General features: G+C 41.5%; 2 protein-coding genes across 2 annotated transcripts; both read right to left on the reverse strand.

The window, feature by feature from the left end:
* Positions 1-1,035: 1,035 nt before the first annotated feature.
* Positions 1,036-1,488, reverse strand: LOC103410359 (putative zinc finger A20 and AN1 domain-containing stress-associated protein 8). The gene has a single exon (XM_008349074.1). The coding sequence runs from the start codon at positions 1,486-1,488 to the stop codon at positions 1,036-1,038; it is 453 nt and encodes a 150-aa protein (XP_008347296.1).
* A 1,063-nt stretch (positions 1,489-2,551) lies between these two features.
* Positions 2,552-3,579, reverse strand: LOC139197833 (uncharacterized). Its single transcript, XM_070825820.1, has 2 exons — positions 2,929-3,579; positions 2,552-2,776 (listed from the first exon to the last, which is right to left on the reverse strand). Exons 1-2 carry the CDS (start codon positions 3,577-3,579, stop codon positions 2,552-2,554), a joined length of 876 nt encoding a protein of 291 aa, XP_070681921.1.
* Between the last annotated feature and the right edge of the window lie 13,540 nt (positions 3,580-17,119).

Here is a 17,119-nt window from a genome sequence, read left to right on the forward strand (position 1 = left end):
AAATTGAACCATCTGGCATTGAAAGACAATTTATAGGGGATTAAGTGAATGTGTTTTAGTTTGAATTGAAAAATCGAATCTTGAGATCTTTTTCCTCTGTATTGATACGAATCATGCTGTAGGAGAGGCAAATCAAACACACAACTTTAAGTGACTGTTAGAGCATCTCTAATGAAGATGTCAAATTAAATGTAAAATTTCATTTTAATAGTAAAATAATCAATAAGTGAAGAAAATAAAGAAATATGTGTCCAAAAAAAAAAAATTGGCGTTGTCTTCAAATTTGGAGTGAAGAATGTCAACCATGTAAGATTTTGGCATCTCCTCTGAAGGAAGGGGATCCTCTTCAGATCCCTTTCCACCAAATCCACTTAAAATTCAACGGCTATAAACATGAGACCCCTTTAAAAGTTATAATAACTGTAGCCGTTGGATTTTCGAATCCACACTAAGTGGATTCCGGATCCTTTCCTTTGAAACCATAAAATCACCTTTCTTTTTGTTAAAGGAGTCCGCCTAGAATTTTTGGCATTTCTTTGGCAGATTTTTTATAGGCTACTCAGTTATCTTAAGCCCATTAGCCTTAGGTCCCATATGTTAAAGAAAAGCCCACTAATCCCAGGTCCATTATGTTAAAGGAAAAAAAATGTGTGATTGGTGTTCTTAGTATTTGGAGAGTGAGTATGTTCTTTTACCGGCTACGGGACCAATTGTTTGTCATTGATACTATTGTTGTGTACGTATTGATACATCATTGACAATACCAATATTGTACCAATGATATGTCTCCTTTTTTATTTTTTTTATTTTATAAAAATCGGACATCATGCATAAAAAATTTCTAATAATTAAATCTCGACTTTAATTGTAAGTCAATTAACTAAAATAATTATATTGTGTCTCAATATATAATCAATGACATAAAATCAAAAGGAAAAGAATTACAAACTTGAAATTGAGCAACTAAACTAACAAAGACAATGTTATATCTATGCCAACTAAACATTATGATAATTAAGTTGTTCACCTAGGACTCTAAACCCTCCAATGCAGCTTATCACCCTTGCAAAGAGGGTTTTGCTTGGTCAAAAGTTCTTGCCCAGTCTTCTTGTAATCCACAGAGCATGAGTGTTCTTCAGGGTACCTATGCTTCCCACAAAACACACCGCCGCAGCGGCATTCGAACCCTGTCGGGCCAACCCTTTTCTTGCAGCTCAAGCACCTCTTTTTCTGCGATAAATCTGATGAACCTTGTGAAGATTGCGAAGGCAAAGAAGAAATAACGGCTGCGGTAGCGGAGCTTGAGTCACTGAGTGTGTTGTCCACTGAAGCTAACCCTACCATGGCTGCAGGCTTAGCAAACTGCTCTTCTTTCAGGTATTGTCTGTAGCAATTTGAGCACATGTTCATATTCGTCACAGAGCCAAAGAAGCCGCAGCCTTTTGCACAGAGTGGAGGCTCCATGTTGGTGTCGTTTCGTGAATCCATATTTGGTTTCTTGAATCTCTTTTTGTTACTTTTGCAATCGCAGAGTTAAGTAATACAAGGGAGGCGGAAAATAGAACTTGAGATTTCGAACTTAGAAAAATGAACGCTCTCAATTAACTGAACTACAAGCCCTTGCGGCAAAGTTATACTTCTTAACAGGACTCCGAACTAAGCTTCTTAATTTTTTTTCGATTTCGATTATTAGTTAAGAGGTTTGGCGAGTATGTGAGTAGTTTTATAGTGCGAAGGGTGCTCGCACCTAGTAATGTAGGATTAGGAGTGGTATGAATTTCCTTTTCTTATTAGGATTGGTTTCTAATTAACCTGCTCTGTACAGATTTCTAAATGTTTTTTGTTTCCTTCTTTTTCTTGTAGAAACTTTAAGTCGGTGGAGTGCAACTTTGCTCATTCCCTAAAGTGGGGTAGTGCTGATCTTCCTTAATTGCCGTTAGATTAGTATTGATTTAATTAAGAATTTAAGATACAAATATCAAAACTTAAACTAATCTAACGGTAATTATTGGGATGAATATCACGCTCGCTTTAGAAGGTGGGCAAAAATACACTCAAGTTAGTGGGTTCGGAATCCACACACACACACACACATATATATATATATATATATAGGCCCTTTAAGGGAAGGGGTCCTCTTTTAATAGTTAGATTTGGCTTTAATAAAATTTTGTGGTTAAGATTAAATCACAAGCCACATAATTTCATTAAAGCTAAATCTATCGGTCAAAAAGGTGTTCTCATTTTTTTGAAAAATGGGGAAAAAATGGGGATCACTTCCCTTAAAGCTTCCTGTAGAATTTTTGATGTGTATTTCATGAAGAAACAATTACAAAAGAAACATATATATAGGAAAAGAAAGTAGACATAAGCCTAACTTGCCTAACTTGCCTAACTTGCCTAACTTGCCTAATTTCCTAACTTGCCTAACTTGCCTAATTTACACAAAGAATGTTGACTAGCCTAACTTCACTAGTCATCCAACATGTTTATTTCATGCATACATTTTAACACAAGATATGACTTGCATGCATTCTTCCAACACTCCCCCTCAAGCTGGATCGAGGGGATTCACTGAGCCAAGCTTGCCCAATAACCGATGAAACTGAGATGATGCTAGTGCCTTTGTAAAAAGATCTGCTAGTTGATCATGGCTTCGTGTGAACATGGTCCGGATGATTTGCGTTTGAACTTGAGCTCTGATGAAATGACAATCCACTTCAATATGTTTGGTTCTTTCATGGAACACAGGATTGGCAGCAATGTGCATGGCTGCCTGATTATCACACATAAGCGTCATAGGAGTAGAACTAGGAAACCCTAAGTCTGAAAGAAGCCCTTTAAGCCAAATGAGTTCACATGCAGTGGCTGCCATGGCTCGATACTCAGCCTCTGCGCTGGAACGAGCAATGACCTGTTGCTTCTTACTCTTCGGATAGTTGCACAAACATTGTTGAAGGTAGGCAGGTCTTGACTCATCAAGATGTGACTCCTTAGGTCCTCGTACTCAGAGCTCAAACTCCCTAACAGCTGATAAATTTTGTCTTCCTCAGCTCGTTTTAGGAGAATGGTAGGATCTGTGGTATGAGGGAGATATACATCCAACTCATTCCACATGGCTTTGAGGCTCCCAAGGTGTTGAACAAATGCTTTCCCTTCTTGTTGAGCACTGGCAATGTCCTTCTTTAATTGGAAGACCCGTGCATAGTTGTTTTGATTTCCATACATATCCTGCAAAGCTTTCCAAAGATCATGTGCGGAATTGGAGTAGCTAAAAATTTCAGCAACATGTTTCTCCATGGTGTTGAGCAGCAAGGACATGACAAGTTGATCTTTGCAGAGCCATGCATTGTATGTAGAGGAAGAACTGTCTGGAGCTTCCACGCTTCCATTTACAAACCCTAACTTCCCTTTGCCTCCGAGAGCTAGTGAAACAGCTCGGGACCAAGGAAGATAATTGAACTCGTTCAAGAGAACTGAACACAAACGTTGATTGGTGTTAACCTCAACGTCTGAGAAGTTTGGAGAGAGATTGTGCCGGGTTTCCTCATCATGGTTCACAGAACTTTCTTCAGTCATGACTTAGACTTTGAAAGAAAGAAAAAATTGCAGCAGCAAGAATGGCAGAGACAGGTTACAAATGAACCTGCTCTGATACCATGTAGAATTTTTGATGTGTATTTCATGAAGAAACAATTACAAAAGAAACATATATATAGGAAAAGAAAGTAGACATAAGCCTAACTTGCCTAACTTGCCTAACTTGCCTAACTTGCCTAATTTCCTAACTTGCCTAACTTGCCTAATTTACACAAAGAATGTTGACTAGCCTAACTTCACTAGTCATCCAACATGTTTATTTCATGCATACATTTTAACACAAGATATGACTTGCATGCATTCTTCCAACACTTCCTCTATATATATATATATATATATATATATATATATATATATATATATTACGTTGGTTTAAACCCTTTTAATGCATGCATAATCCATGTGGTATTTTGGTGTTTTTCTTATAACTACTTGATGCTTTTAATTTTAAGGGCTATTTTTGCACACATCATAGTATCGTCAATGATACTATGGTGAAAATACTTTGGACCAATATGTGAATTATTTTCCAGGGTAAGAGCGTCTTTTCAAGTCAAGTTTATAGATCGAAAAACTAAAAATAACTAAAAAGAAATCAAGTGAACTAATCCATCAATTACTAATAAGCTCTGACTGATTCAGATGAGAAACACAATCTCTCAATGGTAAATTTCCCTTCTTACTCTTACGTCCACTGTCGTCGTTTTCTAAAATTTGTTTGGTTTCCAAGCTACTCCGGAACAGCTACGGCTGTACCAAATATTAGTTTCATATCGATTCAAAACAGGAAAGAGAATTATATATATAAGGGTAAAAGACTGTTTACTATCCTCATGTTTAGTGATTTTCAACATTTAGTACATCAATTTTTTTTCATCCCAGAGTCATACCTAAAGTGTTAATTTTGGGACAATTTCATACATCTGTTAGTTAAACTGTTAGTTCTCCTGTTAAGTGATGACATGGCGCCCAGGTGGACAATGACTGGGCGCCATGTGTCATTAAAAATATTAAAAAATTAATTAAATTAAAAAAAAACGAACTGCAACCAAGGAGAAGAAGAAGGAGGAGGAAGAAGAAGAAGAAAAAAAAATTCGAATTTGGGGAAGAAGGAGGAGGAGGAAGAAGAAGAAAAAAAAAATCGAATTGGGGAAGAAGAAGAAGAAAAAAAAATTCGAATTTGGGGAAGAAGGAACAAAAAAATTCGAATCTGGGGAAGAAGGAGGAGGAGGAGGAGGAAGAAGGAAAAAAAAATCGAAAAACTTGAATCTGGGGAAGAAGAAGAAGAAGAAGAAACAACAACAACAACAACAAAGCCTTTTCCCACTAAGTGGGGTCGGCTATATGAATCCTAGAACGCCATTGCGCTCGGTTTTGTGTCATGTCCTCCGTTAGATCCAAGTACTCAAGTCTTTTCTTAGGGTCTCTTCCAAAGTTTTCCTATGTCTTCCTCTACCCCTTCGGCCCTGAACCTCTGTCCCGTAGTCACATTTTCGAACCGGAGCGTCAGTAGGCCTTCTTTGCACATGTCCAAACCACCGGAACCGATTTTCTCTCATATTTCCTTCAATTTTGGCTACTCCTACTTTACCTCGGATATCCTCATTCCCAATCTTATCCTTTATCGTGTGCCCATACATCCCACGAAGCATCCTCATCTTCGCTACACCCATTTTGTGTACGTGTTGATGCTTCACCGCCCAACATTCTGTGCCATACAACATCGCTGGCCTTATTGCCGTCCTATAAAATTTTCCCTTGAGCTTCAGTGGCCTACGACGGTCACACAACACGTCGGATGCACTCTTACACTTCATCCATCCAGCTTGTATTCTATGGTTGAGATCTCCATCTAATTCTCCGTTCTCTTGCAAGATAGATCCTAGGTAGCGAAACCGGTCACTTTTTGTGATCTTCGCTAGATTGCTCCGGTCATTAGTGTGGATAAGTATATAAATGGATAGAGATAGGAAAGCAAACACAAGATGTACGTGGTTCACCCAGATTGGCTACGTCCACGGAATAGAGGAGTTCTCATTAATTGTGAAGGGTTTACACAAGTACATAGGTTCAAGCTCTCCTTTAGTGAGTACAAGTGAATGATTTAGTACAAATGACATTAGGAAATATTGTGGGAGAATGATCTCGTAACCACGAAACTTCTAAGTACCGGAGTGTGGTATCATCTTGACTTGCCTTATCTGTCTCATACGTAGATGCGGCATCTTCTCTGGAAGTACTCTTCCTCCATCCAGGGGTGGTATCTGTAACTGGTGGAGATGCACAAGGTAATGTATCAATTTCACTTGAAGCTTACTTGTAGTTTCAGGCTTGGTCAAGCACGATACAAACCATGTAGTAGGAGTCCCCCAAGTCGCCGGGCTAGGGAATCTGCTGAAAGAGGTGACAGACAAGGTAAGCAATCAGAGCTCCGACTGATTGTTCACATTCTCCCTATCTTGCAGGCAGCATGAAGGATAAAGAGAAGAAAAATGAGAAGAGATGATATGGGATACTTTTGCTTTTGAAGAAGTAACTTTCCACAGGCTTATTCTTGAACCGGGCTGGAGGGTTTTCTGGTTTCCTCCAGAGTATAAGGCCGACTGAAGAATTTGAGGGTCAAAACAAGTCCATCAAATCTAGAGTACGTTCGACCCTGCTGATATGGGATACTTTTGCTTTTGACAGAGTAGTGGATGTATCGGCACGTGTGCTGTTACGCTTGTCTCCACATGCTTCCTTGTATCCTTCTCACTTGCCCTATCTGTTCCTCAGGCAGATGCGGTATCTTCCCTGGAAGCATAAGATGTTGAAGATGAGTACTCGAGAGCAATGCCAGGTAAGTAATCAGGTAAGGGGTTCCAGGCAGTCAGTTCCTGGCTGGAAGCTTGATTCCAAGTGCTGACTGATTGCTCTCTTTCTCCTTGTCTTGCAGGTAAGAACAAGGCCAAAGGAAATGACAGGGAAAAAGTATGATATGGGATACTCTTGCTTTTAACCCTGATGATATGAGATATTCTTGCTCTAGTATAGCTTGTTTACAGAGGTATTATCGGGGGGAAAGAAAGCTGAATATTTCGAAAGGCTTCGTTGGGAGTGCCCTCTCAGATAAGAGAAAGGGTTGAGCATTTTTGCAGGTCTGCCTGTCCGTTAGGGATGGAGGTCGACATATATAGGAGTCTCCCTAACATCAAGTAATAATGTTATTCCTTTACCCTGCTTGGTCATAGCACGGTAGTGGGAGCTGCCAGCTTCACATGTTTTAACTCTGTCAGAGCACTTTGAAAAAGTGGTCTGTGGTATCTGGAAAGCTGATGTTGCGTGTGAAGATTACAGACAAGCTTTATCCAAGGAGATCCAGCTCTTGAAGTTGGGAAAATGGTGCCTCTTCGGTTTTCGAACAAGCAATCCTGTCGGGGATCTGGCTCTCGAGATTCGGAGAACGATACCTCTTCGATTTTTGAGAAAGCAATCCTGCTGGGGGTCTGGCTCTCGAGATTCGGAGAGCGGTGTCTCTTCGATTTTTGAGAAAGTAATCATGTTGGGAGTCTGGCTCTCGAGATTCGGAGGGCGGTGCCTCTTCGATTTTGGAGCAAGCAATCTTGTTGGGAGTGTTTTCTCGAATGTGAGTAAAGGTTGGGCATGTTTGCTAGTCTACCTTGCCACGAAGCACAAAGGTTGACACACAGGGACTTTCCAATTATCCAGCAGTGGTACTGTTCCTTTACCCTCTCTTCGATTTTTGAGAAAGTAATCATGTTGGGAGTCTGGCTCTCGAGATTCGGAGGGCGGTGCCTCTTCGATTTTGGAGCAAGCAATCTTGTTGGGAGTGTTTTCTCGAATGTGAGTAAAGGTTGGGCATGTTTGCTAGTCTACCTTGCCACGAAGCACAGAGGTTGACACACCGGGACTTTCCAATTATCCAACCGTGGTACTGTTCCTTTACCCTTGTGGGTAATAATATGGTAGTTAGACCTTCAAAATTTATGTGTCTAAACTTTGTTAGTGTTGTTTCTTTGCAATTCTTTTACCCTTCTTGGTCAGAGCGATGTAGCGGGAGCTGCAAGCTTCACGTGTCTCAACTTTGTCAGAGAACTTTGGCAAAGTTATCTGTGGTACCCATGAGTTACTGTTGCGTGTGGGAAGTGGGTGATTGAACAGTACGATTCATGTGCTTTCTACTTCGCCAGAAATCTTCGACAGAATGCCCATAATTTCCGCAAAGCTGAGTGTGCGTGTGACAGGTGCTGACAAGGCTGGAAAAGTAGGTGCCTCTTCGATTTCTGAGATCGGCCCTCGTGGTCTCTTAGCAGCCTAGCTTTTGAGAAAGCAAGCCTCTTCGATTTCTGAGATCGGCCTTCGTGGTCTTTGAGCAGCCCAGCTTTTGAGAAAGCAACGCCTCTTTGATTTCTGAGATCGACCCTCGTGGTCTCTGAGTAGCCCAGCTTTTGAGAAAGCAAACGCCTCTTCGATTTCTGAAGCTTCGTCGAGTGCAGATTTTTATAGGGGCTGACATTAAGTTCCAAAGCACACTTGAATATCCACCAGTAGAAGCTCCATTCTTGTACTTCTAAGATCTTGATTTGTCCGACCTCTTCTCTCTTCAATACCTTTGAAAATGTCTGGCTCTTCCGACCATCGTTTTGACTTGAACCTTGTTGAAGAGGCAGCCCCGCCTTCTCCAGACAACATATGGCGCCCATTATTCGTCTCCCCTACTGGTCTTCTTACCGTTGGGGATTCCGTGATGAAGAATGATATGACCGCTGCGGTAGTGGCCAGGAACCTTCTCACTCCCAAAGATAACATACTACTTTCCAAACGGTCTGATGAGTTGGCTGTTAAAGATTCTCTGGCTCTCAGTGTTCAGTGTGCAGGTTCTGTGTCTAATATGGCCCAACGCCTATTTGCTCGAACCTGCCAAGTTGAATCATTGGCGGCTGAAGTGATGAGTCTCAAACAAGAGATTAGAGGGCTCAAGCATGAGAATAAACAGTTGCACCGGCTCACACATGACTATGCTACAAACATGAAGAGGAAGCTTGACCAGATGAAGGAATCTGATGGTCAGGTTTTACTTGATCATCAGAGATTTGTGGGTTTGTTCCAAAGGCATTTATTGCCTTCGTCTTCTGGGGCTGTACCGCGTAATGAAGCTCTAAATGATCAACCTCTGATGCCTCCTCCTTCTAGGGTTTTGTCCAGTACTGAGGCTCCGAATGATCCCCCTCCGGTGCCTTCTCTTTCTGGGGCTCTACCGACTGCTGAGACTTCTCCTAAGCAACCTTTGTGAAGGCTCCCTCTTGTTTGTTTATTTTGACTCAAGTATATGTACATATTTGTAACTTATCGGGGATATCAATAAATAAGCTTTCCTTCATTTCAACGTATTGTGTTAAATACACCAAAGCCTTCTTCGCTAAGTTCTTTGAATTTTCTTTTGTTGAAGCTTGTATGTTGAAGCTTTGTGAGTGAAGCATGTAGGTTGAGGTAGTAGTGTTCCCTTAATTTCCCGAGTGAGGAAAACTTCTCGGTTGGAGACTTGGAAAATCCAAGTCACTGAGTGGGATCGGCTATATGAATCTTAGAACGCCATTGTGTTCTGTCCTATGTCATGTCCTCCGTTAGATTCAAGTACTCTAAGTCTTTTCTTAGGGTCTCTTCCAAAGTTTTCCTAGGTCTTCCTCTACCCCTTCGGCCCTGAACCTCTGTCCTATAGTCGCATCTTCTAATCGGAGCGTCAGTAGGCCTTCTTTGCACATGTCCAAACCACTGTAACCGATTTTCTCTCATCTTTCCTTCAATTTCGGCTACTCCTACTTTACCCCGGATATCCTCATTCCTAATCTTATCCTTTCTCGTGTGCCCACACATCCAACGAAGCATCCTCATCTCCGCTACACCCATTTTGTGTACGTGTTGATGCTTCACCGTCCAACATTCTGTGCCATACAGCATCGCCGGCCTTATTGCAGTCCTATAAAATTTTCCCTTGAGCTTCAGTGGCATACGGCGGTCACACAACACGCCGGATGCACTCTTCCACTTCATCCATCCAGCTTGTATTCTATGGTTGAGATCTCCATCTAATTCTCCATTCTTTTGCAAGATAGATCATAGGTAACGAAAACGGTCGCTCTTTGGTATTTCTTGATCTCCGATCCTCACCCCTAACTCGTTTTGGCTTCCATTTGCACTGAACTTGCACTCCATATATTCTGTCTTTGATCAGCTTAGGCGAAGACCTTTAGATTCCAACACTTCTCTCCAAAGGTTAAGCTTTGCATTTACCCCTTCCTGAGTTTCATCTATCAACACTATATCGTCTGCGAAAAGCATACACCAAGGAATATCATCTTGAATATGTCCTGTTAACTCATCCATTACCAACGCAAAAAGGTAAGGACTTAAGGATGAGCCTTGATGTAATCCTACAGTTATGGGAAAGCTTTCGGTTTGTCCTTCATGAGTTCTTACGGCAGTCTTTGCTCCTTCATACATATCCTGTATAGCTTGGATATATGCTACTCGTACTCATTTCTTCTCTAAAATCCTCCAAAGAATGTCTCTTGGGACCCTATCATACGCTTTTTCCAAATCTATAAAGACCATGTGTAAATCATTTTTCCCATCTCTATATCTTTCCATCAATCTTCGTAAGAGATAGATTGCCTCCATGGTTGAGCGCCCTGGCATGAACCCGAATTGGTTGTCCGAAACTCGTGTCTCTTGCCTCAATCTATGCTCAATGACTCTCTGCCAAAGCTTCATTGTATGACTCATTAGCTTAATACCCCTATAGTTCATGCAATTTTGTACATCGCCCTTATTCTTGTAGATAGGCACCAAAGTGCTCATTCGCCACTCATTTGGCATCTTCTTCGTTTTCAAAATCCTATTGAAAAGGTCAGTGAGCCATGTTATACCTGTCTCTCCCAAAACTTTCCACACTTCGATTGGTATATCGTCTGGGCCTACTGCTTTTCTATGCTTCATCTTCTTCAAAGCTACAACCACTTATTCCTTCCGGATTCTACGATAAAAAGAGTAGTTTCTACACTCTTCTGAGTTACTCAACTCCCCTAAAGAAGCACTCCTTTCATGTCCTTCATTGAAAAGATTATGAAAATAACCTTTCCATCTGTCTTTAACCGCGTTCTCTGTGGCAAGAACCTTTCCATCCTCATCCTTGATGCACCTCACTTGGTTTAGGTCTCTTGTCTTCTTTTCCCTTGCTCTAGCTAGTTTATAGATATCCAACTCTCATTCTTTGGTATCTAGTCGCTTATACATATCGTCATAAGCCGCTAACTTAGCTTCTCTCACAGCTTTCTTCGCCTCTTGCTTCGCTTTTCTATACCTTTCACCATTTTCATCGGTCCTATCCTTGTATAAGGCTTTACAACATTCCTTCTTAGCCTTCACCTTTGTTTGTACCTCCTCATTCCACCACCAAGATTCCTTTTGGTGTGGGGCAAAGCCCTTGGACTCTCCTAATACCTCTTTTGCTACTTTTCGGATACAACTAGCCATGGAATCCCACATTTGGTTAGCTTCCCCCTCTCTATCCCACACACACTGGGTGATTACTTTCTCTTTGAAAATGGCTTGTTTTTATTCTTTTAGATTCCACCATCTAGTCCTTGGGCACTTCCAAGTCTTGTTCTTTTTTCTCACTCTTTTGATATGTACATCCATCACCAACAAGCGATGTTGATTAGCCACGCTCTCTCCTGGTATAACTTTGCAATCCTTACAAGTTATACGATCCCCTTTCCTCATTAGAAGAAAATCTATTTGTGTTTTTGACGACCCACTCTTATAGGTGATCACATGTTCTTCTCTCTTCTTAAAGAAGGTGTTGGCTAAGAAGAGATCATATGCCATTGCAAAATCCAAGATAGCTTCCCCATCCTCGTTTCTCTCCCCAAAACCATGGCCACCATGAAAACCTCCATAGTTGCATGTCTCCCTGCCCACGTGTCCATTTAAATCTCCTCCTAAAAGAAAAAAAAAATCAAACTGCAACCCAGAAGAAGAAAGGAGGAGGAAGAAGGAGAAGAAGAAGAAAGAAGGAAGAATCTGGGGAAGAAGAAAGAGAAGAAGATTTTTTTTTTTTAAATTTAATTAATTATTTTAATATTTTTTAATTTCACATGGCGTTCAGTTATTGTCCACATGGATGCCACATCATCATTTAACGGGAGAACTAATAATTTGACTAACGGATGTATGAAACTGTCCCAAAATTAACACTTTAGGTATGACTCTGGGACGAAAAAAAATTGATGTACTAAATGTTGAAAATCACGAAACATGAGGGTAGTAAACAATCTTTTGCCCTATATATAAACTGTAGGTCCTTCCTTTTGACAGCACCAAGATTTCATGAACCGTTACCCTTTCCTGAATGCATCAATGACAGGAACTCATGAAGAATAGAGCTTTTGGATGCGGTATCTTCGGAACTGGAATCAAGGTGATAGAAGGGTTGTACAGCAAGAGGAAGAAACTTGCCGGCACTTAAACTGATGTAAAAAAAATCACTAGTTTAAAGTTTAAGCGAGCTACGCAATATGCAGTCAATCTTCTCCATCTAGTCTGTCCTCCAGATGATTATAGTTTTCACGTTGGGCTTCAGTATATAGATGTCCACTATGTACTAAAGAGAGCTATATCAGCTTCGACTTATAGAGTACGCCACCCAAAGAGCTTTAAAGCAATAAAATTTTGAAAAACTTCAACTAACTAGAAGTCTATATTGTTTCAGTAACTTTCCGGATCCGATCTATAACTACAGGAACATCCTCTGGAGTCAAAGTAGTAAAATAACATCTGAACCATCCTGGTTCTATGCAGTGGCAGGCTGACCCAGAGTCACATTGATCTTGGGAATGTTCAACAGCTTATCCCATAACTCGAGTTCCCCTTTCTCACCAAAGGAGAGAATTAACCCACTGATCATATCAGCCCAACAGTATAAACCAGCACTAATCTTTGCACACTTGATATCGGTCACGCCCTTTTTTCGTGCGTCCGCTACATGCATTTGCAGTTCAGTCACTCTCCTTTTCCATGCGTGTACACGCACCTGATAGAAAAAAAAAATTCGTACATGGCGTTAGCATGACATCATGCTGACATTAGTATGTTCGAAACGTAAGATTGGGCTTATTATTGGGCTTATTTTGCTTTTGGATGGACTTTGCATGGCCCACCAGTTGCCCTTGCAAAATTGGACCGCTGTAACACGTTTACGTACCTGTAATCGGGACCAATTTACGGAATTGGATTCCGATTACGGGATACACCTTATTTTATGTAATCGTAGGGAATCAAAATACATGTGGGATCTACACACATTAAGTAATCCAACTCCTCATTTTGGAGGAATTGGACTCCTTACATAAGGGAAGTAATTGAATTCCTGGACTGGTGGGGAATCCAGAATCGACTTCTTTTATCAATTCTGCCTTCACTTGGTTTTTATTATTCCAATACTACCCTTCATGTCCTTCACCACCCATCTCACTCACAACCATTCTCCTCCCTCTCCATTTCCTTTCTCCATCACCCTTCTTCATCACTACTGCACAACCAATACCATGCCCAGGCCACATAACATTTGCAACCCAAATTCGTCATATTGCCTCACCCCCACTACCTGATATGACTGTCGAATCACTTTGCCCAAAAACCACCAATTGATTCCATAGCACCAAAACCTGAGAAAGAAATAGGCATAAGCAAACGAATTTCTTCGAATTCCTAGGTTCTTTCTTTTGCGGGGTTGGAAGGTCTTGACAGCTCCGAAGGTTTCTGGGTTCTTTCTTCTGCAGGGTAGGAAGATGAATGTGGCTAGGATTTTGGCTTTTAATTAGATTATAATATAACACAATAAATCAAGAATGGACATTTTAACTCTACTTTAATTAAATAAATAAAAATTTCTAATTAAAATGTTTTTAGACATAAATATAGAATAAACAAAAAACAATGACAATTTAGTAATCATATTGATTTCTATTCCGATTCAGATGAATTAGTAAACTACTTAGTTTCATTCCTATTCCGATTCATGAACATTTAAGTAAACAACGTCGACAAGAATTTGATTTTGACTCCTCTTCATTTCAATTCCCCCTCAACTCAATTCATCCTCAATCAGATTCCTCTTATTTTGATTACAGTTACGTAAACATGCCAAAAATGATTAAATGGGTTAGAGCGCATCTTTTGGACCCTTACCCTTGCCTTCCACCAGCCCGTGGACTCGCATTAAAGTCAAGAAATTGTTGTTAAAAGAGGCGAAATAATCCCCTTAACTAGCATTATAATGTGGTGGAATCTTTGTTTATGTAATTTTGGAATTACCAGCTGTATGTCAGAATTTTTGAATTGATATTCATGAATTTTAAAATGGTGGTTGTTTTGTTGGTTACTTTTTAAAATTAGAGTTGGCGAGGTGTTGATGCAAAACCAGAGAGAACCCGTTGGCTTTGTTAAAGGCAAAGCATGCAATTTACTAGTCAATCTCAGTTGGTGGGTGCCAATGGTTTCGTTGGATTTCAGATCTGCTGTGTCCAAGTTTTCTCCGCCACTCTTTGTCCGCATCATTTGTTGACGAGTGTCCTATAACACTGTAAACAGGAGAATGCAGACAAAGGGTGGGCCGAAGAAACTTGGGCGCAACAGATATGAACTCATTGGTTTGGTCTAAATTGTTGACCTGACCTATTGCTACAACATCTAAATTCCCAGCTCAGCTATTACGGTCACATTGCTAATTACCTTTCTAACTCGAATTATCAGTTCTCACCATAGGGATGAGAGAGATTTAATCCGCTCATATGTCAGTCAAATCCAAGGGATAAACCAGCATTGATTAATTACTAAACTTGAATCGGAACAAGTCTGCAAAGACAATTATATGATTAATTGATGGACCATACAATTAAATTAAAGATATTATATTCACACACCTCAAAATACTTCTTCCACACTTTTTTATTTTTTTTAATATTATTGAACATCATTAACACTTGATAGAAAAATATTAAAAAATTAAAAAAATGTAAAGTAATATTGGTTAGGTTGCAGGCGGCTTTCTAGATTGGAAGGTAACGTCAACATTTGTTTTTTGGCAAATATATGTATAATACATGCTGATTGGAAATTTGAAAGTGATGTGATAATAACAACCATTGACTAAGTCTAAGCCACCTCTCATTTAATTTAAGAGAGATTATATAAATATTAAAAAATTAAAAGAATCTAAGAGAATGTATGTGTTGACCTTAGAAATTACAAAGCCTACGTGGCGCGCAGGCCGAGTATATTCTAAGCTAACTACGTCCTTCGGTGATTGCGGGGTGTGCCAACTCGTCGGCCGAGGCTCGGCCGAGGAGTAAATTTGATGATGTTGCGTTGGGTCGCGCTACTGACTTCTGCGTCTTGCGATTGCGGCCGAGAAAGGAACACGTCTCGGCCTCTTGGGTTCTCGAGCCTGAAGACAAGGCTGCTACTCTTACAAAGTTCACGAACCGAATTCGGCTTTCAATGTGCCGAATGTAATAACTGTAACACCTCACTTCGCCGAGAAGGCTAATGAGATGACCTCGACCAATAAGGATTCGAAAACCCTTCTCGACCAAGACTTGGATAGGTAATTGACCGTTCTCGCCGCAGTGCTGTTGATGCCAACGGAAGATACTGCGAGACCGACCAATTCTACGGTGACAGAGCTATCTATGCCGACTTAAGATATCACCGGTTGCTTCCACAGTGCTGTTGATGCCAACGGAAGATGTGTCAGCGAAAAAGGAAAAGAAAAAGATCTCAAGTTGTGAGAGTTTGCGCAGGGCAATTTTGTGTTGATTTTGTGGGGGCTAATCCTGATGCACAGCTTCCGCTATTTATAGCACTGGACCCTGAATCTGAGATAGAATCCTATTCGGACTAGGTTTTCCCTCTCCGGATCAATATCACCTCGACCAGTCCTATTTTCATTAGGATTGTGAACCTAGTCCTTATTCGAGCCCTATCCGCTTCTAGGTTGTTAATCCTGCCGAGACTCCCTATTGTATCAGGACTCGGCTTGTCATTGCATTTTGACCTAACCGGCCTAGGTTTGGAAGCCCACAAGCTGAACGATCCATGGTCTTCTTGTCGCAAGGCCTTCCGGGCCGAGAATGATTCTACACTCGGCCCAAACTATTATTTTGGGCCCAAACATTGCCCCCTCGCTTCTGAGGTCCTCGGCCTGCAATCTTCGGCCGAGTTCCGGCCTTGAAGAAGCGAATCTACCATTCAGAATCCTCATACCCGAGTTCCAAGGCGCATTTATTGAGCACGATCGCACGATCTTGATCCTGCTAACCTACTCGCCACGTGGCGTCCTCTAACATGGCCAATCCCACATAATGACGTCTAAGGCGTGCGGCAGTCTGAACCGTCTTGCCATCATGACCATTATCTCAATCCGCGAGCCACTACCTCAGTCCGTGAGCCCATTTGTCATCGTGCGGTCGTCGAACCGTCTTTTCGTCATTAATTTAGCCGTCACACGCAATCGTGCGCCCCCAAAACCCTAAAACCTTCGGTCTTCTCAACCGCATTTCCCAAATGTTCATCATGATCAACAATTCCTTCGGTCGATTTTGCCCTTTGTTTTGAATTTCGAACGATTGCTCTTCCCCCCACAACCTCTATAAATACCGAAATTTCCTCATTTGTACTTCTACGCTCTCAAACTTCCCGAAATTCTCTGCCATTGATTTCTAGTGCCTCTCCTATTCCGAGTCTTTGTCTTTAAATCCCCAACCCAGAAAACCCTTTTACTCCGTGCTTCTTTCTCATAATGGCATCCTTCATCTCCAAGCTTTCCAGGGAATGTGACCAACATCAGAAGATCCTTGATCGGAGCTCGATCAAGACCATCCGGTTTGAAAACGACATGAACACCCAGTACCAAATCTTGGGTCCTCTCTTCAAGGCTACAATACCGCCGACTATCATCGGCCTTCTACAGGAGCACTGCCTAAAACCCTTGCTTCAAGGGTTTGAATGGTCGCGATGGGATGCGGCTAAACCCCAGGGCTCCTGGCCCTCGATGACCACATCCTGGGCAGCCTGGGTCGTTCGAATGGAACGACTCTTCGGCGAGCAATGGAAGGCCCTTGGCATCTACGACGCCATCCTCCTTTCGTCCATGGAAATCGTCCCCGACAAGGAACTTCTCCAAGCCGCTCTGTGCTTCTGGTGCTCGGCCACCAACACAATGGTCCTCCCTCTGGGTCCCATTGGTCCCACCATCCTGGATATTACTGCCATTCTGGGGACTTCGGCGACCGGGATCCCTGTCGATGCGACCCTCTCTGGGCATCCGTCGAATATCGACCTGAAAACGCTCTTCGACCGTCGGGCCTTCGAGACCTTGAGCCGTGACGGTCATATCCCGTCGAAGGAAGATATTCAGAAGCTCCACAAGAACTTCTGTAATTACAACACCCTCTATCTT

Source organism: Malus domestica, chromosome 07 (genome assembly GCF_042453785.1).
Source record: "Malus domestica chromosome 07, GDT2T_hap1".
NCBI classification, from domain to species: domain Eukaryota; kingdom Viridiplantae; phylum Streptophyta; class Magnoliopsida; order Rosales; family Rosaceae; genus Malus; species Malus domestica.